At 41.9% G+C, this 23,375-nt stretch overlaps 1 protein-coding gene and 1 long non-coding RNA gene across 2 annotated transcripts in view; both read right to left on the bottom strand.

Moving 5' to 3' along the window:
* Positions 1-7,092, bottom strand: part of large1 (LARGE xylosyl- and glucuronyltransferase 1) — a 95,251-nt gene extending 88,159 nt beyond the window's left edge. Inside the window, exons 1-2 of the mRNA XM_049760662.1 lie at positions 7,006-7,092; positions 3,613-3,767 (exon numbers count right to left, since the gene is read on the bottom strand). Of these exons, the coding sequence (XP_049616619.1) occupies positions 3,613-3,618 (6 nt within the window). The 5' untranslated portion in view covers positions 3,619-3,767; positions 7,006-7,092. The remainder of the gene's footprint in view (positions 1-3,612; positions 3,768-7,005) is intronic.
* A 5,884-nt stretch (positions 7,093-12,976) lies between these two features.
* Positions 12,977-21,197, bottom strand: LOC125992419 (uncharacterized). Its single transcript, XR_007489627.2, has 3 exons — positions 20,934-21,197; positions 19,868-19,933; positions 12,977-19,768 (listed from the first exon to the last, which is right to left on the bottom strand). It is a non-coding gene; the product is annotated as an uncharacterized lncRNA (long non-coding RNA).
* Positions 21,198-23,375: the final 2,178 nt, after the last annotated feature.

Here is a 23,375-nt window from a genome sequence, read left to right on the forward strand (position 1 = left end):
AACGACAATGAAATTTAGATTTTGAGTGTGATTGGACGTGTAACAAATAAATAAAAATTCAATGAAATTTAACGAGAAATCATTATTCCTGTGATGGTGGCCAGCTCTCTATTAGATCTAATGAAAATAAAAAAATAAAATGGTTGCTAAAATCCCTAGCACCATGGACAGTGACTAAGCCTTGCGTTTGTTACATAAAGTTAGTATTTAGCAAATTGAGCAAAGTGTAGAGCATAACATTATTTCAAGCTAGCTGGCTAAGTCTCTATTGACTATTACAAAAAACAATAAAGCAGCGAAGAACAGGTTAGCTAACCCTAACCGCTAACCCGCTACGCACAATGATTCAACCAGTGGCCAAAATTCTTTCAACGTGATTATTTCAAGAATGATTTGTACGATTTTCCTCCAGCACATTTCTCTTTTGCCTCAGTTGAGCTGTCAATCATAAGGAAAAGGCATAAACAACACTCCTACCGACCCACTTGAGTGCGACCACATCTCGGCGTCGGCACCACATGCTGTGCTGAAACCTTGCCCTATTTCAATCACTCGCAGCTTACCTTCGCTGACATGGGTGACAAAACTCAGCGGGCTTACAGAAAGGGGACAAAACACACCGTAATAGATTCACTACACTCACCTCGAGGACAGCTGTGATAAATACCGGGTGGGCCCGAATGCAGCGTGCGGCGGGATACAGCTCATTCCACACAGCCAAAGATGTATAACAGGAAATGACTCGCATTGTATATCTCACTGAATGGCTAATGACACGCTGCACACACTACGGCCTCAGTGGGAAGTCAAACTAATACAGGCTTGGGAAGGAGATTCAAAATCCTTGGTTACAAGCGTACAAACCTCCGAGTGGAGGTATTATAAAAGTCCAGGCAGATACTTTTCCATGCTGCATGTATCGAACCCTGCCAAAAATAATTGCCTCTATTAAAAAGTCACATTCCTAGAAATGAATGTGGTATTTATTCTTATGATACTATCAGTTTGGTGAATTCCCTTATTATTGCAACACTAAAATTGATTTCTAACTCCCCATTGAGATATATGGCTTATCCTATCGAGTTTTTGTCAGTGTTGCTAAACAAAACTGAAAGACTGAAGCAGGTTTCAAGTTTCCCTGTGATTCGGAATCCCCCGGCCATCTATTCTTGGACCCTTTCTTTTTGCAAACGTCTATTTATTTGGGATGTATTTGTTTTGCACATTAACTCTATTTTGGCATAACTTGAATATGTTGCCTATTCACCTGATGATTGCACCTAATGTATAGATCGAATCAATAACTGGATAAGCCATAAACCCCCATTCAATTGAAAAGAGACAAAGTGGAGATTATTTACTTGATGACAATGAGGATTAGCGTCATAAGCACCTTGTTTCACAGGCTGTGACAAACAAGATCCCAACTTTGTAATCTTTCCACCCAGACACACCTTGAGCCCCCCTTAATCTACCAGATAGATTATCAGTGCAATCACCAAAACTGCATTGCTTTGTTTTTAAATTAACTATAACACCCCAAGACATCAGTGATTCCATTTTCTCACCACCTGCGATGATCCACATTGTTTAATCAGACATCAACATGAAATTACATGAAAGAAACTGAGCACTTTTCTGGCGCAAACGTTTAAATCACCTCAACACAATATAATTTTACACCCCCAAAACAGTGTGCAAGCAACGCAGCGTGAAGTCGTTGTGAGTCCCTCTGTGACCCCGCTATGTATCCCATGGTAACGCGCAAGAATGAAAAGCTTTCTTCCCGGCCTGCTCAGATCCTGACAACCAGGAAGCATCCAATCCATGTACATACAGCCCCTCCCCACCAGCCTCACTACAGGCTGTCACAAAAACCTGGCGTCACCGTGGCACGGAGGAGCAGGAACTAACCAAGGTGTCCTAGCATGTAGCTAATGGCATAATAAATCAGTACAGTATATTTTCACGGGTCACACCGTCTATATTAAAAGTATGTTGAAAAAGCTGAGGTGTATTACAGAAAGATCGAGTTTGATTTTGAAAGAAATCCATAAAAAACAAGACTGAATCCAAAGTTTAAGTGGTAGCTTTGAGGGGATCTTATATTCAAGGAGCCTCTCTCGAGTACATATTTTTTTGGAGAAATGAACCTGCCACTTGAAGCTCAAATCATTTTTAATTTAAAAGAATAAATCATGCTCCCAATGCACTTCAATGGTGCAGCGGTGAGAGAGGGTTGAGTAAGTGGATGAGGCACTACTAGACAGAGATAAGGCCTTCTTAATAAAAGCGGAGGGTTCAAACGGGGGTCAACACCAACGGCTGCTGCGTAAGTGAGAAAAACGAGGGCGCGTGTTGTTAATTGTCACAACCGGTCAGCCCATCCATGTCATGTTTGGTGTTTCCAAGTGCAAATATACCTGCTGTTGCCTGCTCCTGTTTGCTTGACTGCCTTATTTGTAGGTTAACTTCCAGATGTCAGCATTTCCCCCCAGAGTGGTTTTGACCTGTTTGTTAGATTTTTTTTTTTTTTTTTTTTATTCAACGGCAGTGGGCCTTTTTGAATTTGAACGGTTCAGTAGTTGAACGACTTGTGATTCAAGGGGATTGTGCCGTCTTCTGTTGTCACCGTTTTAACTTTCGAAAACCATTACAAGTAAAACGCACATATAGTCAGACAATTAGATCATAATAAATATAATTAAGCCAGTCCGGGATGGACCAATCAAGGATTGCCCAAATTTTGCACAAAAAAAAAAAATCTGGTTGTCTGATCTAAGAGAACACTTTGGTGCTTCTGTTTTGGTTAGCAACAGAAGCCAGTATGTACACTCAAACTGTATATATTAGTAAATGCTTGAGAGAAAGAGGAAATCCCACACCTCCAGGATTTTATGCTATCTAATATTGGTCGAGCGAGTAATCCTTTCGATCTTCGGTGTTCCTCGGTGCATGACTAATAAAAATTCCCATCGGGAGATTTGGGCGGATTTCGGCTCGCTTTAATGTTACTTTTCATACGTCTCCAGCTTCTAGATCTATCTGGGATGTGCTTGGCACACTCTGCTGACTCACTTCCTGCCTGCTCCAATTACCGTGAGAGAAGAACATCTGCTGCAGCTTTTGCCGGCATTTGTGACTGTAATGGCATCATAGGTACAATTCATGTTCACTCATTAAAATCCCTCCAAAAGGTTCACAGTCAACTGGAGAGGGCTTCAAGATCCCAGGATGTTTTTTATAGACAGGGAAAAAGGTGCCTAAGGCATCTTCTGAGAGAAGACAATATGTGGACAGAGCTTTAACAATACAATAAAAAAATATTCTATTCATCCATTCTGTATAGAAATTCTACTACAGGACTGGGTCGTAAGAAAGTGAGTTGAGAGAAGAGGTGAATGAATGTTCTGAACTTCCATTTCTGAAACTATGGATTTGTTGTTCTCTGTCGCTCTCAGACGAGATGCTTGGGTTAGCACTATTTTGTTCTCTCATTGGTCATCATAAGCACAAGACAGGCTGGCAGCTGACTCCATTACGTATTTGTTTCCATGAACCTTTGCCCATTTTGGCATTCAATCTGCCATTTTTTTCTTCTCAGGAGCTTACCTCCATCTGTTTCCATCTTGTGCGTCATTAGTTTGATGAGAGAGAGAGTTTTCACTTGGAATCTTTTATTGCGAGGTAGCGGCGCATCATTTTTGAGACTTTTGCCCGTTTACTTCTTTCGTGTTGCCAGCCTCCAGCTTTATTGGGAGCTTTTCCTGAAGAGATGGAGAAAAATGTGTTATCGTGACTGTATTTTATGACATTCTGAAAAAAGTTTTATATTCCTAATAAAGATCAAAAGTGTGGATGGGTCCAAATGAAATATAGTGACATAAAATTGCATGAATTGTATTAACCCGTTAATACATAAAGCAAAAAAACCCCAACAGATAATCCATAAAACCAATCAGATTTTTATTATATATAACAAATAATAATGGCTAATTATTGAAATTTCAATAAAACATGAACTGAGTTAAAATTCATTGAAGCAATAACAAAACTAATTCAAAAGTAAATGACTTAGGTCCCATCATTTTATTTTTTTTAATTTAAACATGATTATAACGTAATTAATTATCGACAACATAATAGTTTCTTACTGGCATATTGTGACATGTAAATTATGCAAATGATGGCATTTAAGCTACGCCAAAATAATTACAACGTGAGGCAATTCATTTTAAATAATTTCCGCTGTACGTATGTGGTCGATCAATACCTCTGAAGCAATTAAATTAATGAAATTGTCTGATTCTTAATTTGAGGCAAAAGATGAAAACATGGAACTTATTTAATTTTGTTGTGCTTTATGTCGCTTTAGTTGACAGCAGATGGGACGAAGTGTTCGAGTTGGCTGTTGGACTGGTCAGTAGCCAATCACAGGGCACATACTGTAACTTGTGAGGCAGGCGCACAAGCCACGAGTCACCATGCTTGCCAAGGAAATAATGTATGAGTGAATCATAAATATGCCACACTTGATTTCAAAAACATGAAGGGGGGGAAAAAAGCAGGCCAGGCATCAGGGGGATGGCGAAGCAGAGGCCAGACCAAGTTCAATTACATGTATGGATTTTTTTCGGATCACGCATTCTTGATCAGTGATTCTCACTGTGGGCGCTCTTTAGCGGTACTTGCATGAGAAGTTTTTGCGGATAAACAGTAAAGCAAATTTTGATAATTGTTTCCTTGATGTCGAAATTAATTGTGAGCGAAAAAGAGGAATGCATTGTTTACGTTTCTATATCCTACCCCCCATTCTTCCCAGAGGATAAAGAATATATGTTTGAGTACCTCTTTATAGCTCTTGTTGAATTTTTAATATTAGCATTCTACTGAACTCATGAATAACAAATATGAAAATAGTTTGGTGAAGCCTCTCTGCTATCATTTCGAAATGATCTGGAGATACAATCACGCTCGCTGTTTTTAGGCTCGGTCCCGTTTTATCTCATCAGTGAACATGACTGGTGTTGGTTGAATGAAACGATAGCGCTGCATGTATATGTGCGTTTGTGTGCGCTGATGTGCCGCCGCTCAGACGCTGACAGAAAGGCTGATAGCCAAGCGCTGAAGTCCCATCCATCAAACGGGCCGGCTCATCAATCTGCGGCTAACGCTCCTCTACTCTGCCGCCGACGCTTGTCACGTTGCTTTTTGTGATAACACTCCCACACTTACTATATAGATACAAGTTGTGCTTTTATGAAATGTTATTCCACCTGAACTTGTTTATGAAGTGTCAAAGTGACGATAAATCAAACAAAGTGGAGGTTTCGGACGCCATTTGGCTGCTAATCCTGTCTGAGGTAAACCATAATAGCATTCAGATGAATGTTGATTATTTTAGTGGACAGTAGCAAATAACCAGATTCAGTGATTCTCAAAAAAACTATGCAAAAAGAATCACTGCCCAAGAGTCTGATTATATTTAAGTAAAATATATGAGTATTTAATCTTCTAGAAAATATTTGGGTTTATAGATTTATAACGGTACAATTTTAATTTAACTTTTAATGAGCGATACACGGTGGTTTTGGATTGTAATCATTTTATGCAAGTGCTACTTTATCACCACCAAAGATAAATTCCAACTCAATCTGCCTTGTGTTGAGCTTGTTTAACGCTTTTGAACTGCGATCTGAAAAATATGTTTGTGGCTCTTGACACTTTATGCAAATTGAACCGTAACTTAAGTCGTTTTACAAAACAGAGAACAGCACAGTGAAGAAATCGAGTATAAAGTATTTCTCAACTGTATATCTATATTTTGAAGACACAATATATTCCAACAAGATAGTAGTCCATTCTTTTTCTGTAGTTGGTGGTGTTATGGATGAGCTGGAGCCTATCCCAGTTTAATTTGGCCAAGAGTCACCAGCCAATGGAAGACTTAATTCCATCAAATAGCAGCCAGGGTGGAAAACCCAAGAAAGCTCCTTTGTGATATAACTACAGTTTTCACTGTCTGTTCTCGCAAGCTAATGACTAAATAGAAGGTGCAATCTGTAAAGAAGACAGCATGGGTATGGGGTGGTGGGCTGACAGATGATAGCACGGGACGCGGCTAATTTGCGACTTGTCAATTATCAAGGGTGCATGCCAAAGACAAAAACAATTTAACAGGACTGCTGTTCATCTGACTCCTGCCTTGACAGGTCCAAATCCCACCGGGACGCGTATCAGTCAGCGAAAATGCACAGCGACGACGGCTGATGGAATCCCGACTCAGCAGTTTAAGTGGAAAGAATAAAAAAAAAAAAAAGGTGTAAAGCAGCTCAGGGGAGGGGGGATTCAAACACACGCCGCTGTCAAAAGTGAAGTGACTGTTAAATAAGGCCTTATGACTTGTAACGTTAGTTTTATCTCCATCGAAATTGCCGTCGTAATACAACATGTCAGCGGAGTTTAATTTGATCTTACTTGAAATATGTCATTTTAGCTCCGAATTGTATTACTTTTGGATGTTATCGTGCCTGCAGGTGTGATTTATGCAGAAAGGGGAGAGACGATGTTGCAGTAATAATTATTACGCTAACAGTCATAATTACTTGTCAAACCACAATATTGCAGCGTGTAGATGTTTTAAAAAAAAACGGATGAATAACTGAGTTCATCAAGCGCAACTGCAAAATGGTAGTCAGGGCTGTCTCAGGAGCGTATGGGGATGAATCATCAGATTGGTAAAATCTTACTTGCTGATAAGCAGCAAGAATTCGAGATCTTTAGCACCTTTAGCAATCCATTTATGAAAATGGCACAGTTCTTCATTGGTAATCATCTTTCAGTTCTAGTAATAAAACAGAACTTTCAATCTGAGCACACTAAAATTACAAGCGGAGTACCCCAAGGCTCCTTCCTCGGGGGTCTTTCATTTAACAGGTTGTCAATTACTCAGATCATCAAATCAAACATATTTGGCCACCTCTACCATCGTAGACATCACCTTACCTGGTTTGGGCTTTAATTTGGAGCATCTCATTTCCTTTTGCATTCATTTCTTGTGAGACTCAACAAGTGGTGTTAAGAGAAGAACCTGAGAAGAAAAGAATCAGAGTTGAGGATTGGGGTGTGTTCACAATTAATCAAGCATGACGTCGACTTTAAGATGATCAAATGGATTTTTGAAATCGTATGTCTTTTAGGATAAGATACCACAGGAAATTCTGAAACAGGGAAGACTTCTCATGCTCAACCGGAGGTGTGCAACAATTGACCCGGCACCAGCTGTCACATCCCATAATGTCTGTTGTGCTATCCCGGCAACAGCCTCTGACAGGAAGGTGTGGATAGTCGAGAGCGAAATAACGTGTGTGCAGTCACAGCCAGCAGAGGCCACATATGGCCGCTTGTCTCCCTGAGGTGTTGTCGTGCGCATGGCTCCAGACCAGAATAGATTTTTTTCCTTTTTGTTGTTTATTCTGCCTCGGCTGTGAGGGCAGCCGCGTTGCACACCCAATCGCAAAGTGTATTACTGAAGCTGGTGCAGTCCCCGCAGAAGCAATTACACGGCCAGTCCTGTTTAATTTCATACAGTCGGGAGTCGGCTTGCCAGTGTGGAATCGCAACGGTGGCTGGCTAGGCTTCTGACAGGGAACATCAGCCAGTTGGGTCAAAAGAGCGAAGAATATTGACATTGGCTTTGAAAACTTTTATTTCTTAATCAGCGTTGCGCTCCACATAAGAGGAGACAAGTGTTCTTAATGCAACTTTCTTAGGTTTACTGGAAGTTACGAAAACCAAAAGCGAACATCTGAAATTTAAAAATCCACCCATTGCATATATTGCCTTTTACGTTGCACGCAACTAAACGGATGTTTGTGTGACTAAACAGATGTTTACATTGTAATTTCAATTGACGGACGGATGTTCAAATTTTTTAGATTTACTCATTAAAATAATTACCCTTTTTGAGTCATACATAGCGTGGAGCACAGATTAGCGTAACCTTAATTTGCAAGCGAGCCAGAGTACAGTTCTCCTGTCACATCAAATACTGATACAATCAAACAGCCTCCAGTCTTACATACTATATTTATTAAAATAAATGGATAGGAAGCAGCCTACTGGGTCGTCTTATCGAGTTTTGATTAAAATGCTGTCAGGGTTTTGCGTGGAGGGGCTCGGCAGTGTAACCGGTCAAAGTGAAGGTGAGTAGGAGGAGGACGAGGGAGGTTCAAGGCATGTCACCGTCTCCACAAATGAGATCTGGAGAGTTCCTCGCGGCAGAGCGGATGAAGTGACAGCTTTCCCGCTAAGAGCTTTCTGGGTGTCTCGATGAGAACGTGAACCCTTCAATTTGCATTTGACATTTTCAGGAATCTGCAGGCTCTTCCATCTTGCTCCAATGAAAAGTACAAAGTTTTTCTGGCCAACTTGATTCCTCCTAATTTTCCCCAGAGCTGCATGCCAATTATAAAGTCTCGATTTGTTATTACAAACAATGACAATTATTCATTTCTAAATCCCAACACGTGACACTCTGGTAACCATAAACAAAGCAGAAAAACAAGAGACACCAAGACTATGAGATGCCAGGAAGAACATCCTGGAGCTTAAGGATTAAACACAAATGAGAGCCAACAAAAAAAAAAAGTACTCACAGAGTGGAGGTTAAAGCAGCATTGCTCTCATGAGATATGAGGGGAAAAACAATGGAACTAATTAGACTCGCGACTAATGGGGGTACAAGACACAGGTGGACAGGCAGCCGATTGGCTGGAACACAGAGAGAACAGGACACGGATGACCACACGCAGGTGGACCAGCAGGGAATTGACTGGCTAATCAGATGTCTCTCCTTGTACTATTTTTTTTTTTTTTGGGTCTACCTCTGGCAATATGCCCTCTTCCCGTTTGCTAAACAGTGGGGCTTTTCCAGTTGACCTATTCTGCCAGACCGCATCAAAACGAGGTAGTTGCAGGTAGAAAGCTAGGAGCAGTCGACTGCCCCTTTTCCGCCGTCGGTAAAAGACGACATTTTTCCAGAGTTTGAAGCTGACTTGGAAGTTTTCCCAACTTCTATGGTAGTCTCACCCGAGATGATGGGAATTTTTCTGGAGTTGTAGCACCACATGCTTATGAGAAGTTAATGATATATGATAAATATTACTATTACAGTCAAAAAATGTTGGAATCGTTAGTATGTAGCTAGCTTGTTAGCCTACATAAGGACTGTAAAAGGGTCTTAAATAAGAAGCATTACGGTAGCATTGAAGCTAATGCTAAAAATTGTCTCGAAGATTTAAAACAGTCTTAATCTGTCGAGATAAATGCTTGATTAAGCATTTGATTTATTAAATTGTGTCTCAATTGAAACTTGAAAGTTAGGATTTATAACTCGCACTCATGCCTTACTCCTCCTACTTCTGCTATTCTATTTGACGCTGACTGAGTGGATGAAGCCAAAGCAACAGTTTTACGGCTCTTGGGGTATCAGAACCTTCAACAACTGCCAAAACGACAAATCTATCACAACTATACTAGTGAATAAAACAGAGAAGGTACAAAATAGATAGAAAACTAACAGTTCAATCAGCACCATGTCAAATCGCTGTACTTCAATAATCGACATGTCAAGCAAGCTTCCAAGTGTGCCCTGAACACCGTTTGTTTCCCCGCTTCTGATAATCCACGCTGTGATTGACAGCGAGTCTCGCTTGTTTGGTCCTCTGCGAATCTACGCTGAGTGGGCTGGCACACTTGTTACCCCTGCTTGCCAAGAACACGAAGCACGAGGCACCGCTAAGCCTCCACAGTCTTACCGTTATTATGAGTGCAAAACTAGCAGATGGAAGACAGAAACGCTTGTAGCAGATGTCAGAAGCAGCAGGTCTAGAAAACACTTGTGCCACTTGTGGCAATAGATTGGACAGAGAAAGCAGTGACCTTTAAAAGTCTTGTTTTGCTTCCCTCGCTCTTCTCATTCACGCCCGCCAAAGCCCTTGGCCGTTAGTTTTAACAGATCACCTCGGATTAGATTTGATCCGGGGATTGACAATAAAAAGCAGAATGCACGCAAGGCAGATAAATCGGGCCAAGTTGTGTCAAGTTGTGACAAATGTGCAACTGCACATTGACGGGATTACAAAATAACTATCACAAGTTTTAAATAAGAAATATTATCCCTGGGGACGTTTGCCGGGGTAAGGTGAAAGGGAAACGCAATGGAGACAGATGAAACCCGCTCCAGTGTGCGTAGAGGTGACAGCGGGAGGGAAGGGGGGGGGATGTTTGGAGAAGGTTGGGCCACCTCATTACGCTGATGGAGTTCACATTATTTCAGTGTCACATCCAGGCTGGAGGAATCAGAAAGCGCATTATTTGCCTTGGTCTCCACTGATCAGCTCCATTCATCAACAGCGGCGAGCTTGCGCACGCATCATTTATTTCAATTATGATCACACCCGCTCGTGTCATGCAGGTTCATGTCTTCTTGTGCTCCATTTACTAGCTAAAGCATAATAGCATGCCCCCTCCCCCATCTCAAAAATATTACTCTGGTTTCATCAAAGCTGTAATTCCGACTAATAGATTTTTGTTGTTGTTTTGCGTCGGGACTCTCCTCAGTCATTTAAATTGTAAATGTTCTAATCAAAATACAACATACAAAAAGCTAATTACTGAAAGAATCACCGTCCAAATACAATTCTTAAATTCAATACACATACTTGCATTTATCCTTTACAAACTGGTTGCTTTAAAATAATAATCAAGGTTCATATTCTAAATTAGTAAAGTCAATCAGTTCAGTTCCTACATATACAATATAATTGAATTTATTTATTCATTTATTGAACTACCGGTACAATTTTTTTGAAACCCTTTCTAATGCCGGACCCTGCGGTCCATGCAATCGCGCCTTTCACTCGAGTAAACTTATTACAGTAATATAGAAATTATTGCCACACAAATACTACGAAAACATATTGTCAAAAAAATTAAGTTAGTTAGTGGCTGGGGCGCATTTAATGGAGGTGACCAGGAGTCCAACTGCCATCATGAGTCCTGCGCTGGATGGTTTAATAGAGTAATTCTGGGACCTTCTGTCCCATGCCGTGCTAGCTTTCTGAAAAGAAAAATAGAACATTGACGGCGATTCAATGAGTTATTGATTCTTCATCCCTGCTCGAACCCAAAGTGAGCGTGGCAATACGCACACCCAAAAGACTTGATATTTTCTGATTTCTTTGGAAATGTTGATAGTGAGGCCAAGTTGGAGAATAGCCAGTGTGCCTGAATGAACCCTTTGCTAATTGCAGTCCTAAAGAGGCTTTTTGAAGCTTTCACTTATGATTGCAAGCATGCGGGCCCGAGTGGTCTTAAACTGTCGTTGAAAGCCTCGCATCACTTTTGGCACAATTTGACTGACAGGAAATGGAAGTGCATAATATATAACCTTGGTGTGCGGACAATTCTGGAACTTGATGCATTTCAATTAACACTTGGAAATGGCTCAACGCAATTTCGACTATGCCGAGAAAGACGTGCTGTTGGCGTTTTGCTTCCTGTTAGTGTCAAGTGATTCCATTATCCATTGATTTTGCTTTATGAGGGGGAAATAATGAGCTGGCGCGCACAGAAACACAATTGATTGATCTAATTCTCTTTTGGCATGACTCATTTAGAGAGATTTTTATTTTCTAGATTTCCTACCCTGTTGTCAACGTGCTTTCCTTACCAGGTTGGTCAGTTGAATCAAAGTATTTTGTGTCACGAATTAAAAAGGTGAGTTTGCTGTGGGGATGGAATGTATTCAGTTATCATGACATTACTGCTGTTAGCTCAGAAAATGCTGACACTGCATCTCTGCTTACCTTTTTAGCTTCGATATGTTGATTTGTCTTGACGTACAGCAGCAGGAATTACGCCTTTGCTTGCGAATGACACATTGTCAAGTCAGGAGTGGGGTCTCTGTGTGGGGACGTCATACAAATGATAGTAACCTCATTGTTACATCACAACGACGGAAAAATATGAGATTGGACCACTTGACGGACCCTCTTCCGACTGAAGACTCGCATTGGGTTTCTGCTAGCAATGTGTTGACGACAAGCTACGGTAAGTTAGGTTTAGCATTCTTCCAATTTAACACAAATGAGTTTCCATTTTTAACTGTTACACTTTGCTTATCTAGTCTACAAATACTAAGCAGTACTTCCCAACTAGTTGACACAACTAGTCTCACTTTTTAAATGACAGATGGTACATTGAAAAGACCTTACCTTGCAGCTGAGCAAAGGGGTGGCTTGTTGTGTTAAAATGAGTGAGCAGCTCCTCTGGCTTTTAATCGGGTTTCACAATGAGTTTCAGCTCATTGTTTGCCTGTCGGGCTATGGGATTTACTCGCGGCGCTACTCTCAAAGTGTCAGTCATTCGTATTTTTGGGTGATGGGGAGAAGTTTAATAAACCGCAGTATACAAAACCACCAAGGAGAGTGAGGGGCTGAACTATATGCAGCAGGGATACGAACAAACATTTCTAATGAATAATACCTATCTTAGCATGTCAGTGACGAGCGGGACGACCAAGAGGTGGAAGAATTCTGCCCGGAAGGTGGAGGTGAATTGCGGACCTCGGTCAGGCAGGCAGGCAGACACGCAGGCAGGGAGAGAGTCATGGCTTCACCTAGGCACAGGTCAGGCAGTCATGGCTTCATCCCGGTGCAGGCCAGGCAGGCAGGCAGTCATGGCTTCATCAAGGCGCAGGCCAGGCAGGCAGTCAGTCATGGCTTCATCCAGGCGCAGGCCAGGCAGGCAGTCAGTCATGGCTTCATCCAGGTTTGGTGTGGTGTAGGGCAGGCAGGCAGGCGGGCGGGCGGGCGGGCGGGCGGGCGGGCGGGCGGGCGGGCGGGCGGGCGGGCGGGCGGGCGGGCGGGCGGGCGGGCGGGCGGGCGGGCGGGCGGGCGGGCGGGCGGGCGGGCAGGCAGGCAGGCAGGCAGGCAGGCAGGCAGGCAGGCAGGCAGGCAGGCAGGCAGGCAGGCAGGCAGGCAGGCAGGCAGGCAGGCAGGCAGGCAGGCAGGCAGGCAGGCAGGCAGGCAGGCAGGCAGGCAGGAAGTCATGGCTTCATCCAGGCCTAGGCAGGTGAGGCAGGCAGTCATGGCTTCATCCAGGGGCAGGCCAGGCAGGCAGTCTTCTTCATCCAGTTGCAGGCCAGGCAGGCAGGCAGTCATAGCTTCATCCAGGCGCAGGCCAGGCAGGCAAGCAGTCATGGCTTCACCCAGGCGCAGGCTAGTCAGACAGGCAATCATGGCATTATCCAGGCACAGGGCAGGGCAGGGCAGGGCAGGGCAGGCATGGCTTCATCCAGGCCAAGGCAGGTGAGGCAGGCGGTCATGGCCTCTTCCAGGCACAGGCAACGCAGGCAGTCATGGCTTCATCCAGGTGCAGGCCAGGTAGGCAGGCAGTCATGGCTTCATCCATGCACAAGGCAGGCAGGCAGTCATAACTTCAGCCAGCAGCAGGCAGGCAGGCTGTCATGACTCCATCCACATATAGGCCAGACAGCCAGGCAGTCATAGCTTCGGCGAGGTGCAGACCAGGCAGGCAGTCATAGCTTTATCCAGGCGCAGGCCAGGAAGGCAGGCAGTGATAGCTTCATCCAAGCGCAGGCACAAGCGCAGGGCAGGGCAGGGCAGGCAGGTAGGCAGTTTCAACCAGGTGCAGGCACATGACATATCCACCAACAAAAGACTGATTCTAGTTGCGTTAGTCTGTCGATGGTGTTTTCCATAATGTGTTAGCATCAAGCTAACCAACCTTCACATTCATCACATTTTCTATACATACCGTCAAATCTGTATTGGGTGGTTTGCAGCCACCAAAATAAATTGAGGGGCTAAGACATGAGCCAGGCAGATGGTGCTTTCACATCTTCCAAAGTGCGTTTGTGGCCAGTGGGGGCAACAACAAGAAAGAAAGAAAAAAAAATCCCATTTTAACCAATGAGTCATCTGCTCTCCGGCGACCCGCATTAACGTTTACACTCGCAGCTTCCACATTACCTGCGACTTTCACCCGCGACCTCTGTGCTTGATGAATCCTCACGCATTTGTAGGAAACGGCCCTCTCGCTAATTTGAACTAATCCTTTCAATCAGCCCGCCATCTGCTCACGGCCGCCCCCGGAGTCCCGCCCGCCCCCCGCCCACTCTCTCTGAAGCTGATATTCAACAGCGGCGGAGAGGTTTTTAATCAGGTTAGGTAAGAACGTGGGTGGAACTGTCACGAGTGACTGTGACAAGGTGTCACCTTGCGAGGAGGATTCGCTTTGAGGAGGCCGCTAAGAAGCCCTGGGAGAAGTTAAATTTCCTCTGCCTTCGTCGAATCTGTCATCTGTTTGTATGTTTGTTTGTTTGCGACCTGTTGGGCGAACTTCCTCGAGGACCCCGTCGAGGGTGCAGACTAAAGCGCATCTCTTAAATTGATCGCATTACACAGACAATTTCACTTTTCATGCAAGGCAATTTAACGGCTCATGAATACGCCGCAATCAGTGTGCTCATTTGGTAAATAGTTTGCATGGGGTTCCTGGTGGAGTGTAAACAAAAACTAAAACACCCGGGAGATGCTAAAATACTTGCCGTAAAGTGTGACCTTTGTAAATGAGTGACAATAACTTACCTGTTTGCTGTTCACCTCAAGATATTTATCTTAATAAACAGCTTGAAACAAACACTTTTTGAAGAATTAGTCACTCTCTGGTAATTACGTATGCAATCATAATAAAGGTAACGTTACAACTGCTTTATAAGCATTTATGTAAATGGTATTATGGTGTTGAATATCGCAAAACAGACTGGAAAGAAAGGTGGTCTCATTTATAATTATGCTTTATTCCTCATCATTTGATGCCATCTGGTACAGAATTAAGTGAAAAATACCGCTTGTTCGAAGCAGGTTGGCAGCAATTACACGCCGATTAGCTGCGTGCGTGCGAAATACTCAACTGTGACCACGTCAGGTTGAGAAAATGTGATTGCAAGTGACATTAAGTCTCCCGAGAATCTCTTTGGATTTTCGTTTCAGCCAATGACCAAAGACGAGGAGAACAACGGAGGGGCTCGAGCTCGCACTCTGTGCAAATTACCGCCGTGGCCGATTTGATCAGAAGTTGTGCCTTTCAACTCTTATCCACATTGAGGTGCCTGATATGGTTTGGACCCAAGCAAAGTCACCTTGTCATTGCTGCCTTTAAAAGAATTATCTCACTTTCCCCAGGAGTGGGCTGGAGACATTTTACTGACATTTCATTGAGCTTTGAATAACGCATAAGAATTTCTTTTCCAAGCATTAATTAGAAGACAGCCTATATATAATTTGAAAATGCAAAAAAAAATATATATATATTTTATTTTTACGTACCTTTACGATTTGAAGCTAATAAAAAGGACGACGATAATAGTTGTAAAATAAATACCCGCTGGCAAATTAAGCTAAATTCATTCAGCAGAGCCAATATGCCTGTAAAATTAAAAACAGATTGTTTTTGCGCCAGCAATCATGACAACCCCCAACCATCTGACATCCCCCCCAACGTGTGTATTCTTATTAGATATTATAGTAAATACTGATTGCGCGCCTAACATTGATTTCTTACCATTCCAATCAAGGTTGAAGCATCTGTTACCATGACGACCACAGAGATGCCAAACCAGTCTACCACAGAAATTAATTCAAATTATTAAATATTGTGGTTTTGAGTCAGTGACTTTAAATGTACCATTTCGGTGTTTGAACTTCTTGCAGGGAGAAGATGTCAGCCAACGTTAGGCTTTGACAAATATAAGTGTGACTTTTAGATTATGCACATTAAATATTTAACCAGACGGAGGAGAGCTTCTGCTTGGACGCCCGTGCCAGACAGAGCCATGCAAACTGTCATTTAGCCATTTATCAGCATAATGATGACTTTTCTCAACCCATTTATATTAAAAAGGTCACATGCCAAACGAGTGCACCCGTGTAATAAACTCATTTGTGCCACGGATGCCTTTTTCCTGCACCACAAAAAAAAAAGCTACTGGTCATAAAAATCTTGTTTTTGTTGCAGTATTTTCCGCAATATTGTCACAAACATGAAAACCCAGGAGGGACGGTGTGCAATGCAGTAGACAAGATCGTAACTATACATTTGGTTGGTTATTTGGAAGTAGTCAAACAAGAAAAGAACAAGTAAGAAGTTTTTTTTATAAAACCCAGCAAAATGTATGCACACGCCGCGTCATTTAGTCGGACAGTAATTCATCTTCGTTGGCCTGGAGAAAAACGCCAAAATGGATGAGGGGAGAACAAAACCAACATGAGGAGAATAGCCAACTTGATATATTTCCAAGTGAGCCGGGGTTTTAAATTGACACTGTCAAATATCGAGGCCCACCTCCAGGATGCGGCCAGAATTGAAATGTGGGCAGAATTTGGGAGAATGGAGTGACGAATGGTGTCCCGATGCACAGTAGAAATGAAATAAAATGACTATTTTGCTACTTGGCTCTTAATAATTTTTTTTTTTTTTTTTGCAGTGACACCACTTATCTCCCCACGGAAAAGGTATTTAATGACATAATGGGCAGTTCCGTAAGGTGAATGACTCAAGGGAAATTATATAAACAATCAACATAGCCAATTACATTTGTGAAGGCGAAAACTACATAGCCACTTAATTTTAGCAAACCACATAAATTTGCCTTGCAAAAGTGCGCTAGCCTGACGCTAACTAATGCTGCCCCATGTTGCCAAGGCACTATTTTAAATTTGCGCGAGCCTTGAAGGAGGTCTAAAATCTGTTCCACATCTGTAGCATGATTCACAACTTATTCATCAGCGCGGCTCGCTCGCTTATAATATTAGCCGCTAAATGGATGCCATGTCAACTCACAGCCGTCATTAGTAAAATCATGTTGACATCTGCTGCCTGATGAACTTTAAAAATATTAACAAAACTGGATCATTTGCCAAGTCGATTATGTCCTCGCAAAGCTCAGCTGTCAACCCAACAGCGGTAACCTTTTTGGCAAAATCACCCCGCTCGTTTGTGATCCACCAGCGCTTTGTTGGCCCACAGGAAGCCGAAGCCCGCCGAGCTTCATTTGTCACGTCAAGCCTGTCCTATATCTGTCCAAACAAGCCGCAGACTGATGACGAGACAGAAGACAGTTGGGGTCGAACGCGGCGGCCGCAAACAAACGACTCCTTCTACTTTCCTTTTGCCGAATCAATTATTTAAACTCAACTCCCATCATTTACATGATTGCTTTTGGCGCACTGCTGGTCCTCGACAGAACAGGACACACATTGCAATTAAGCTACATTTCGAGACGTGCACTAATCATCGGTACCGGCACGCAACACCATTTTTTTTATTTTTTTTTTGCCCTCCTGACACTGTTAGATGAGTCCATAAATAAATAGCTATTTCATATTTCATCTCAGTATTGACCACAGTTGCGCTGTAAATATTTTACTGTAATGGAAGCTGTCAGTCAATTGGGAAGCGAATAAAGGAGAGTAATGGTGGTTCAAAATATCTCAGAGGGTAAAATCTCGAAAGGCACTAAAATGTGGACTGGTCTATCCGAAAGAAGAGAATGCTGATTATGTTGATCGTTTGCTGCTTCGCATGTCCGCCAATTCTGCTAAATTTGCATTGATTCAATTACCGGTATGCTAACTAGCATTAGCATCACAGGCAGCATGGGCACCACCAACAAACAGAATCAACTTGGGCTGGTTTACTGTTTGCCATGTGCACCTGCTTGAGTGACTGCAGCACAAGCGCAACATCCTTTATCAACAAGCTCAACCTGTTCTGGATGAAGCTCCTTCGGAAGCAAGCTGCAAAAAAATGATAAGTCGCTCGTAACGTATGAGTTTGAGACGTGCCAGTTCTGTCTGGATGTATTTTCGGGGGGGAGGAAATTGGCTGTCCCTCCGACAGAGTGACAGCCATCTCTCTATTCAATGACACGGCCCGATGACCCTCATCCGTCCGGCGCTGGCTGTCGTCCAGAGCGTTTGCGCCGCACGCGGGCCGAGCGCACCGTCTTGGACGGCGTTTGCATTGAAGAGCCTCATTATCGTGAGACTGAGTCACTCCTCATGGCTGTCTGCGCTCGTTATCGGACCGAGAGCTTGGAAAAACAATTACAGATGGACTCCCAGAATGAAGGTCTGAGAGCAGCAAGTAAATTGATTATATGCATCGCGCTCGACGGTGACTACCGCCGTCCCATTGTTGACTATGCAATTAACGCATATGACGGCACCGGAGAAATACAGACGTCGCCGAGTGAGTACCCGCGCAGTATAATTACAGGTCAAACTAATTTCACACCGGCAATCCGGCTTTGCTTAATTCAACACCCGCAAAGACTTTGCTTTTTCCACTTTCATTAAGGCCCTGAATGTTTAAATAGTCAAATACACCCATTTAGGAAGTTTGCCTTTTAAAACATCCAGTGGGAGTATCAATGGGTACATTAAAAATTAATTTTAAAAAATGCCATTTACTTATTCACTTAGAGTAAAAAAAATTCAATTAAATATGAGAATTGCTTGGGTAAAATGAATTTGGGAAAATAAAAAAAATAATACAAATTCCCATTATGCTCACTTAACCGTGGAATAAGAGCTCCATAATAATTTTATTTAGAAATGTGACTACCGCAACTGTGGTATTTACATGTATTGCTGTAACGCAACACAGTTTGGATTTTACAAGAATAGCAAAGTCAGTGCACTGAATCTGGGTGTCGCCATGTGACCGCTGTCCTTGGGGAGCGAGATCAACCGATGGGACGCATCTCCGGCAACATTCCCGCATTTAATTAGATTAAGATTCACAACGTTTCCCCTTTACACCTCCCTTAACCAGCTGTCTCCAAAGGACTGTGGATAAATTGCCAACAGCTAAAAAAAAGTGACTGGGCGAATTGGGCTTGGGGAAAGCTAGAAGAAAAAAAAGGGGGGGAGAATAAAGTGCCCTGTCTGTCTGCTTGATGTATGGAAGTATCTGCCTCAGCTCTGCTTAGACAGAGTGGAAATCTCTGCTGAATACGAGCCATTTTTAAAGATCAATACAGCTTTGGACAGTGAACAGTGCAAGTTCATTAAGTATGCAAAGACGCGTCACGATGAAGACATCTGAGAACAAATGGCTATATTGATTTCTAAAGGGGAAGAGACGGCTCGCTCGAGGAAATTTGCATGGACGTGAACGTGTAGCATTCATTTTGTCTATCGTTAGCGGATGAACTTTGAAGCACCCCCGAATGAGTTTGATAATATACAGTACTGAGCCCTCAGATAGATTGGTTGGTGGAAAACATGGTCAGGAATCCAAACTAGTACTTTAACACTGTGACGGCCCTCTGTGTTTATTTGAGACCTTGAGCCCTCAAATGGTTAAGTTTGATTTAGATTATAAATGATGGAGGATTTATATGAGAATAAATTAAATAGTGTTTGGCAAAAATGTTTAGTTTCATTAAATTAATTACTCAAATAAACTAAGAACAAAGGGAGACAGTTGTATGTGAACAGTAGCTAAAAGCCTAAATCATTTTTAACATAAAAATCCCCCCATAATCGAAAAAAACTCACCTGTAGTGGATAAAACGATAACATGATTTTTGCTGTTATGAATCACTCATAATAACATACCGGTGGGGTCTATTGATGGAGGTGCAACAAAGGAGGAACGATCCAGAAATGAACCCCTAGAAAGAGAGAGAAAACATTTACTTGCAAAGAAAAACAGTTTAAAATATCATTTTTGGGGAATAAGTTATGAAATAAATGTAGTGAGTATATTGTACCGTTTCAATGTGTAGTGAGTGGAGGTCATCCCCATTGCATCTTCAATCGGCAGCCACTCCAATAGACTAGGGGAATAAACAAGACAAATTCACAGAAAGAATTTAGATTTGAAATGTCACCTTAACATACATCAATGAGCAGCAATAGTGCCTGCGAGTACGACTATGTGCCACCGGAAAACAGTCGAAACTATTGAGAACGTCAAGAGACAGTCCCTCTCCCCTTGGCTTCTTAATTGAACACCTCCTCCTGGGAATTTACCTGTCAGGGTTACTTTAATGGAAGAGGACCAAACGATATATCAATGCCAGTGCTGATGTCCCCCACTGCAGCGGCATCAATACGGGACAACACAGAGATAAAATAGGGCCCAAATGTACCTCAAGGTCCCTTAACTAACACTCAAGAATGTCTTCACAAGTAAATTTTCATTACTGATGCACAATTCGATGAAGGAAGTAAAAAAGAAAGGATTTTAAGAAAGTATATTGCTGTAATTAAAACATGAGTTGTAATATTAAAACAGAGGAATACAACAACATAATGTGATATTAGGACTAATATTCCTTCTCTAAAACCCTCAAACTTGGCTACAATATGGCAATATAAATATTCTAGCTGGTTATCAACACTTTTGGGCGGTCAAAGACACCAAAATACGGTGTGAAAATCAACCATTTGAAAATGAGGCAACATTGCACATCATATTTTCAAATAGACGAGATAAACACATTTTTTCACGAGACATCCCTTTAGAGTTTTCTACATTTAGGGGCAAGTCAATAAACAGTTCTAACAGTACAAACCGTTTCCTTACATTTGTAAAGCGGTTTAGGAAAAAAAATCGCGAAATATGGAAGGCTAGGCTACAAGCTAAAGCTACGTCATGTTAGCCCAAACGCTAAATTAGCGCTGAGCTAAGCGCCAACGAGTACAATTACTACAATACTACCGATATTAGTACTACAATAGTTGATAGTATCATTTAATAAAGTTGTGTATCATTACATTCACTGTATTTTTGCGACTGTATGTAGTAACTAACTTTTTTCACATCGGTCTTACCTCATGCGTTTTAACGCTGTTAACAATGGCGACAGCCGGGTAATTGATTGCACACACCTGCGCAGAACGAGTGAACCAATGTAATATTCACTGTTAATTACTGATTAAAATTAACTATATAAATAAAACGAACTCTATAAAATTAAATAAAATCGTCAAATAAAATACTAGATGCCAAAATAAGTTACTTAGTCACGAATAAAAATACAATGCGGGCCGTAGAAGAATTTCGTCATTTCCGGTGTCATGTCCGCGCTGCTTCCTTCATGCCTGTCGGGATTCCGTAGCAAGTTTAATATTTCCTAGTCCCATGGACTGTTGATTGCTAAGGGCTGTCGCTGGTTTCAATATACCATATTATAAATATAAATATTTTGTACCTTGCAGGTTTTCTTTATTTGCATTATTTTTCTTGATATGTCTACACCACCCAGTGAACTGTCTCACCTTGGCCACTAGATGGGGTTGTTTCCTTTTCTTAAGATGTTTAAAACCTAATACAACAATACTGTTTTTTGGACAACTTATTACAGTTATTTATTTATTTATTTGTATTATTTATTTTGTACAACAATTTATTTAATTTGTCCTTTAATAGTAATGGAAGCTGTTTATGTTTGAAGCTAATTGTGTGAAGCAACACCATGATGATAGCATTAGAAGACAGATTGTGTCCAGTATTGTCTTCCCCAGCAAATACACTCGGTGAATAAAGCATCTTTGTTGAACATTCTGGTACTATTTGATAATAAAATGATCAATTTTGTCAGGAGTAATCACAAAAATCAAACGTTTCCGTGCTATGATCGAAGCAAACACACTGAAACTCAGTGTGTGAAGGCTAACGGAATGAAAGCTTCAAAGAGGCAAAAACAAATTGCTACTGCTTTAACATTCTCTCCTAATGGTGTGGATGTGTTGTTTGAATGAGATAACAGAGATAAATAGCCACATCAGTTCTACTATGAGAGCGTTTTCTGTCTGTCGGTGCCATTCGCGGACACCGTGATTACAAATTAGAGCGTCGGCTGCCAAGAACCAACGTGGACAAAGCATGGAATACCCTCGGAGGCCGGGAACTATTTGATTTACCGCTACAAAGAAGAGCCGAACACATTGAAATGGTGTTTGGTTGTCATTTAACGCTCTGTTTGTTGTGACAAGCGATGGGAGGACTGACATGGGCTTTGCGGAACATGAAAACAAGGATTTACTTTGGGATTTGGGTGAAGTGAAGCTTAGCAAAAAGTTTAGTCTGGGTTGATGCGTGCATTAAACCCTGACTCACAATCTTTATTTTTCTGCGTATAAATCTAGTAGAGAAATAGAAAACATGGAGACAGTTAATAAAAAATATTTAAAAATGGTTCATAAAAGAAACATCTAAACCGCACCTATGTTATATCCACCAATACCTTTTCCCCCTCAAAGGTTTTCTTTCCCAGATCCATTTCCTTCCTTCAATTAAGGCAGCAATCTTGTCTGTGTTTTGTTTTCACAGCGTCACTCCAACAGAAAAGATAATTGAACAAAATGGATCGTTATTTAGCTTGCAGCACAGCCATTAAGCTAAGTGCTGGCTGCGCTCGTGTTTCTTCACTTTGGTCTCCAGCTATGTCGCATTCCCCGAAAAGGAGTTGGGGGTCCGTTTTTATTCTCTGGATTGTTGCTTTTAAGTAAGAAAAAAAATCTCAGGCGTTCATTTTTACATCAAAGCAATATTGTAGTCTGTAAAACCAATTTAGAAACTTTTCGAATTATTTTCTGACAGCCTGAGAGTTTTTCCCCCCCATCCTATTACAAACTGCTTTAAATGCTGTGCAGCACAAATGTATCCAAACTTCATCTTTTTTTTTTCTTCTTGCCAAACGCACCATTAGTCCCACCTTGGGTCAAATGCTGTAACTGTGGACCCTTCAGCCACAGTTGCAAATGACTCAGCTGGGGATTTCCCTTCCCGGCTGTATGACGGATTATTTTTCACTCACTTTTTTGGGGGGGTGAATGAGAAATAAACTGCACATACCGCCTTGACAGGCCTTAATAAATAACACCTCTTTTGGTTCAAATCCAGCACCAGCGACGTAGAAATGCAAAAATTAATTGACCGTAGTCATGAAATATAGTAGACTGAGCACTGCTTCAAAAGTATTTAGTGGCCACGAAAAAAAGCCTGTAAATGCCACAAGAGGGCAGCAAATTAATTCTATGAGACTAAATGAAGGTCAATAAAGTTCCTTGTGTCAAATATACCACAAGTGGAGTTTTTTTTTAAAAAAAACTTGTACAGAAGTCTTTCTACTCAAGTACAAAATGAGTATGCTGCCTCTACCAATTTATTATATGAAATCTGATTTCCAAAGTCACTGCGGAACTCACCTCTCATCACATTGTCAGTAGGGGCGGGCAAGTATCGTTAGATGGAAGAGTTGGAGCGCTTTG

This window comes from Syngnathus scovelli, chromosome 22 (genome assembly GCF_024217435.2).
Source record: "Syngnathus scovelli strain Florida chromosome 22, RoL_Ssco_1.2, whole genome shotgun sequence".
NCBI classification, from domain to species: Eukaryota; Metazoa; Chordata; class Actinopteri; order Syngnathiformes; family Syngnathidae; genus Syngnathus; species Syngnathus scovelli.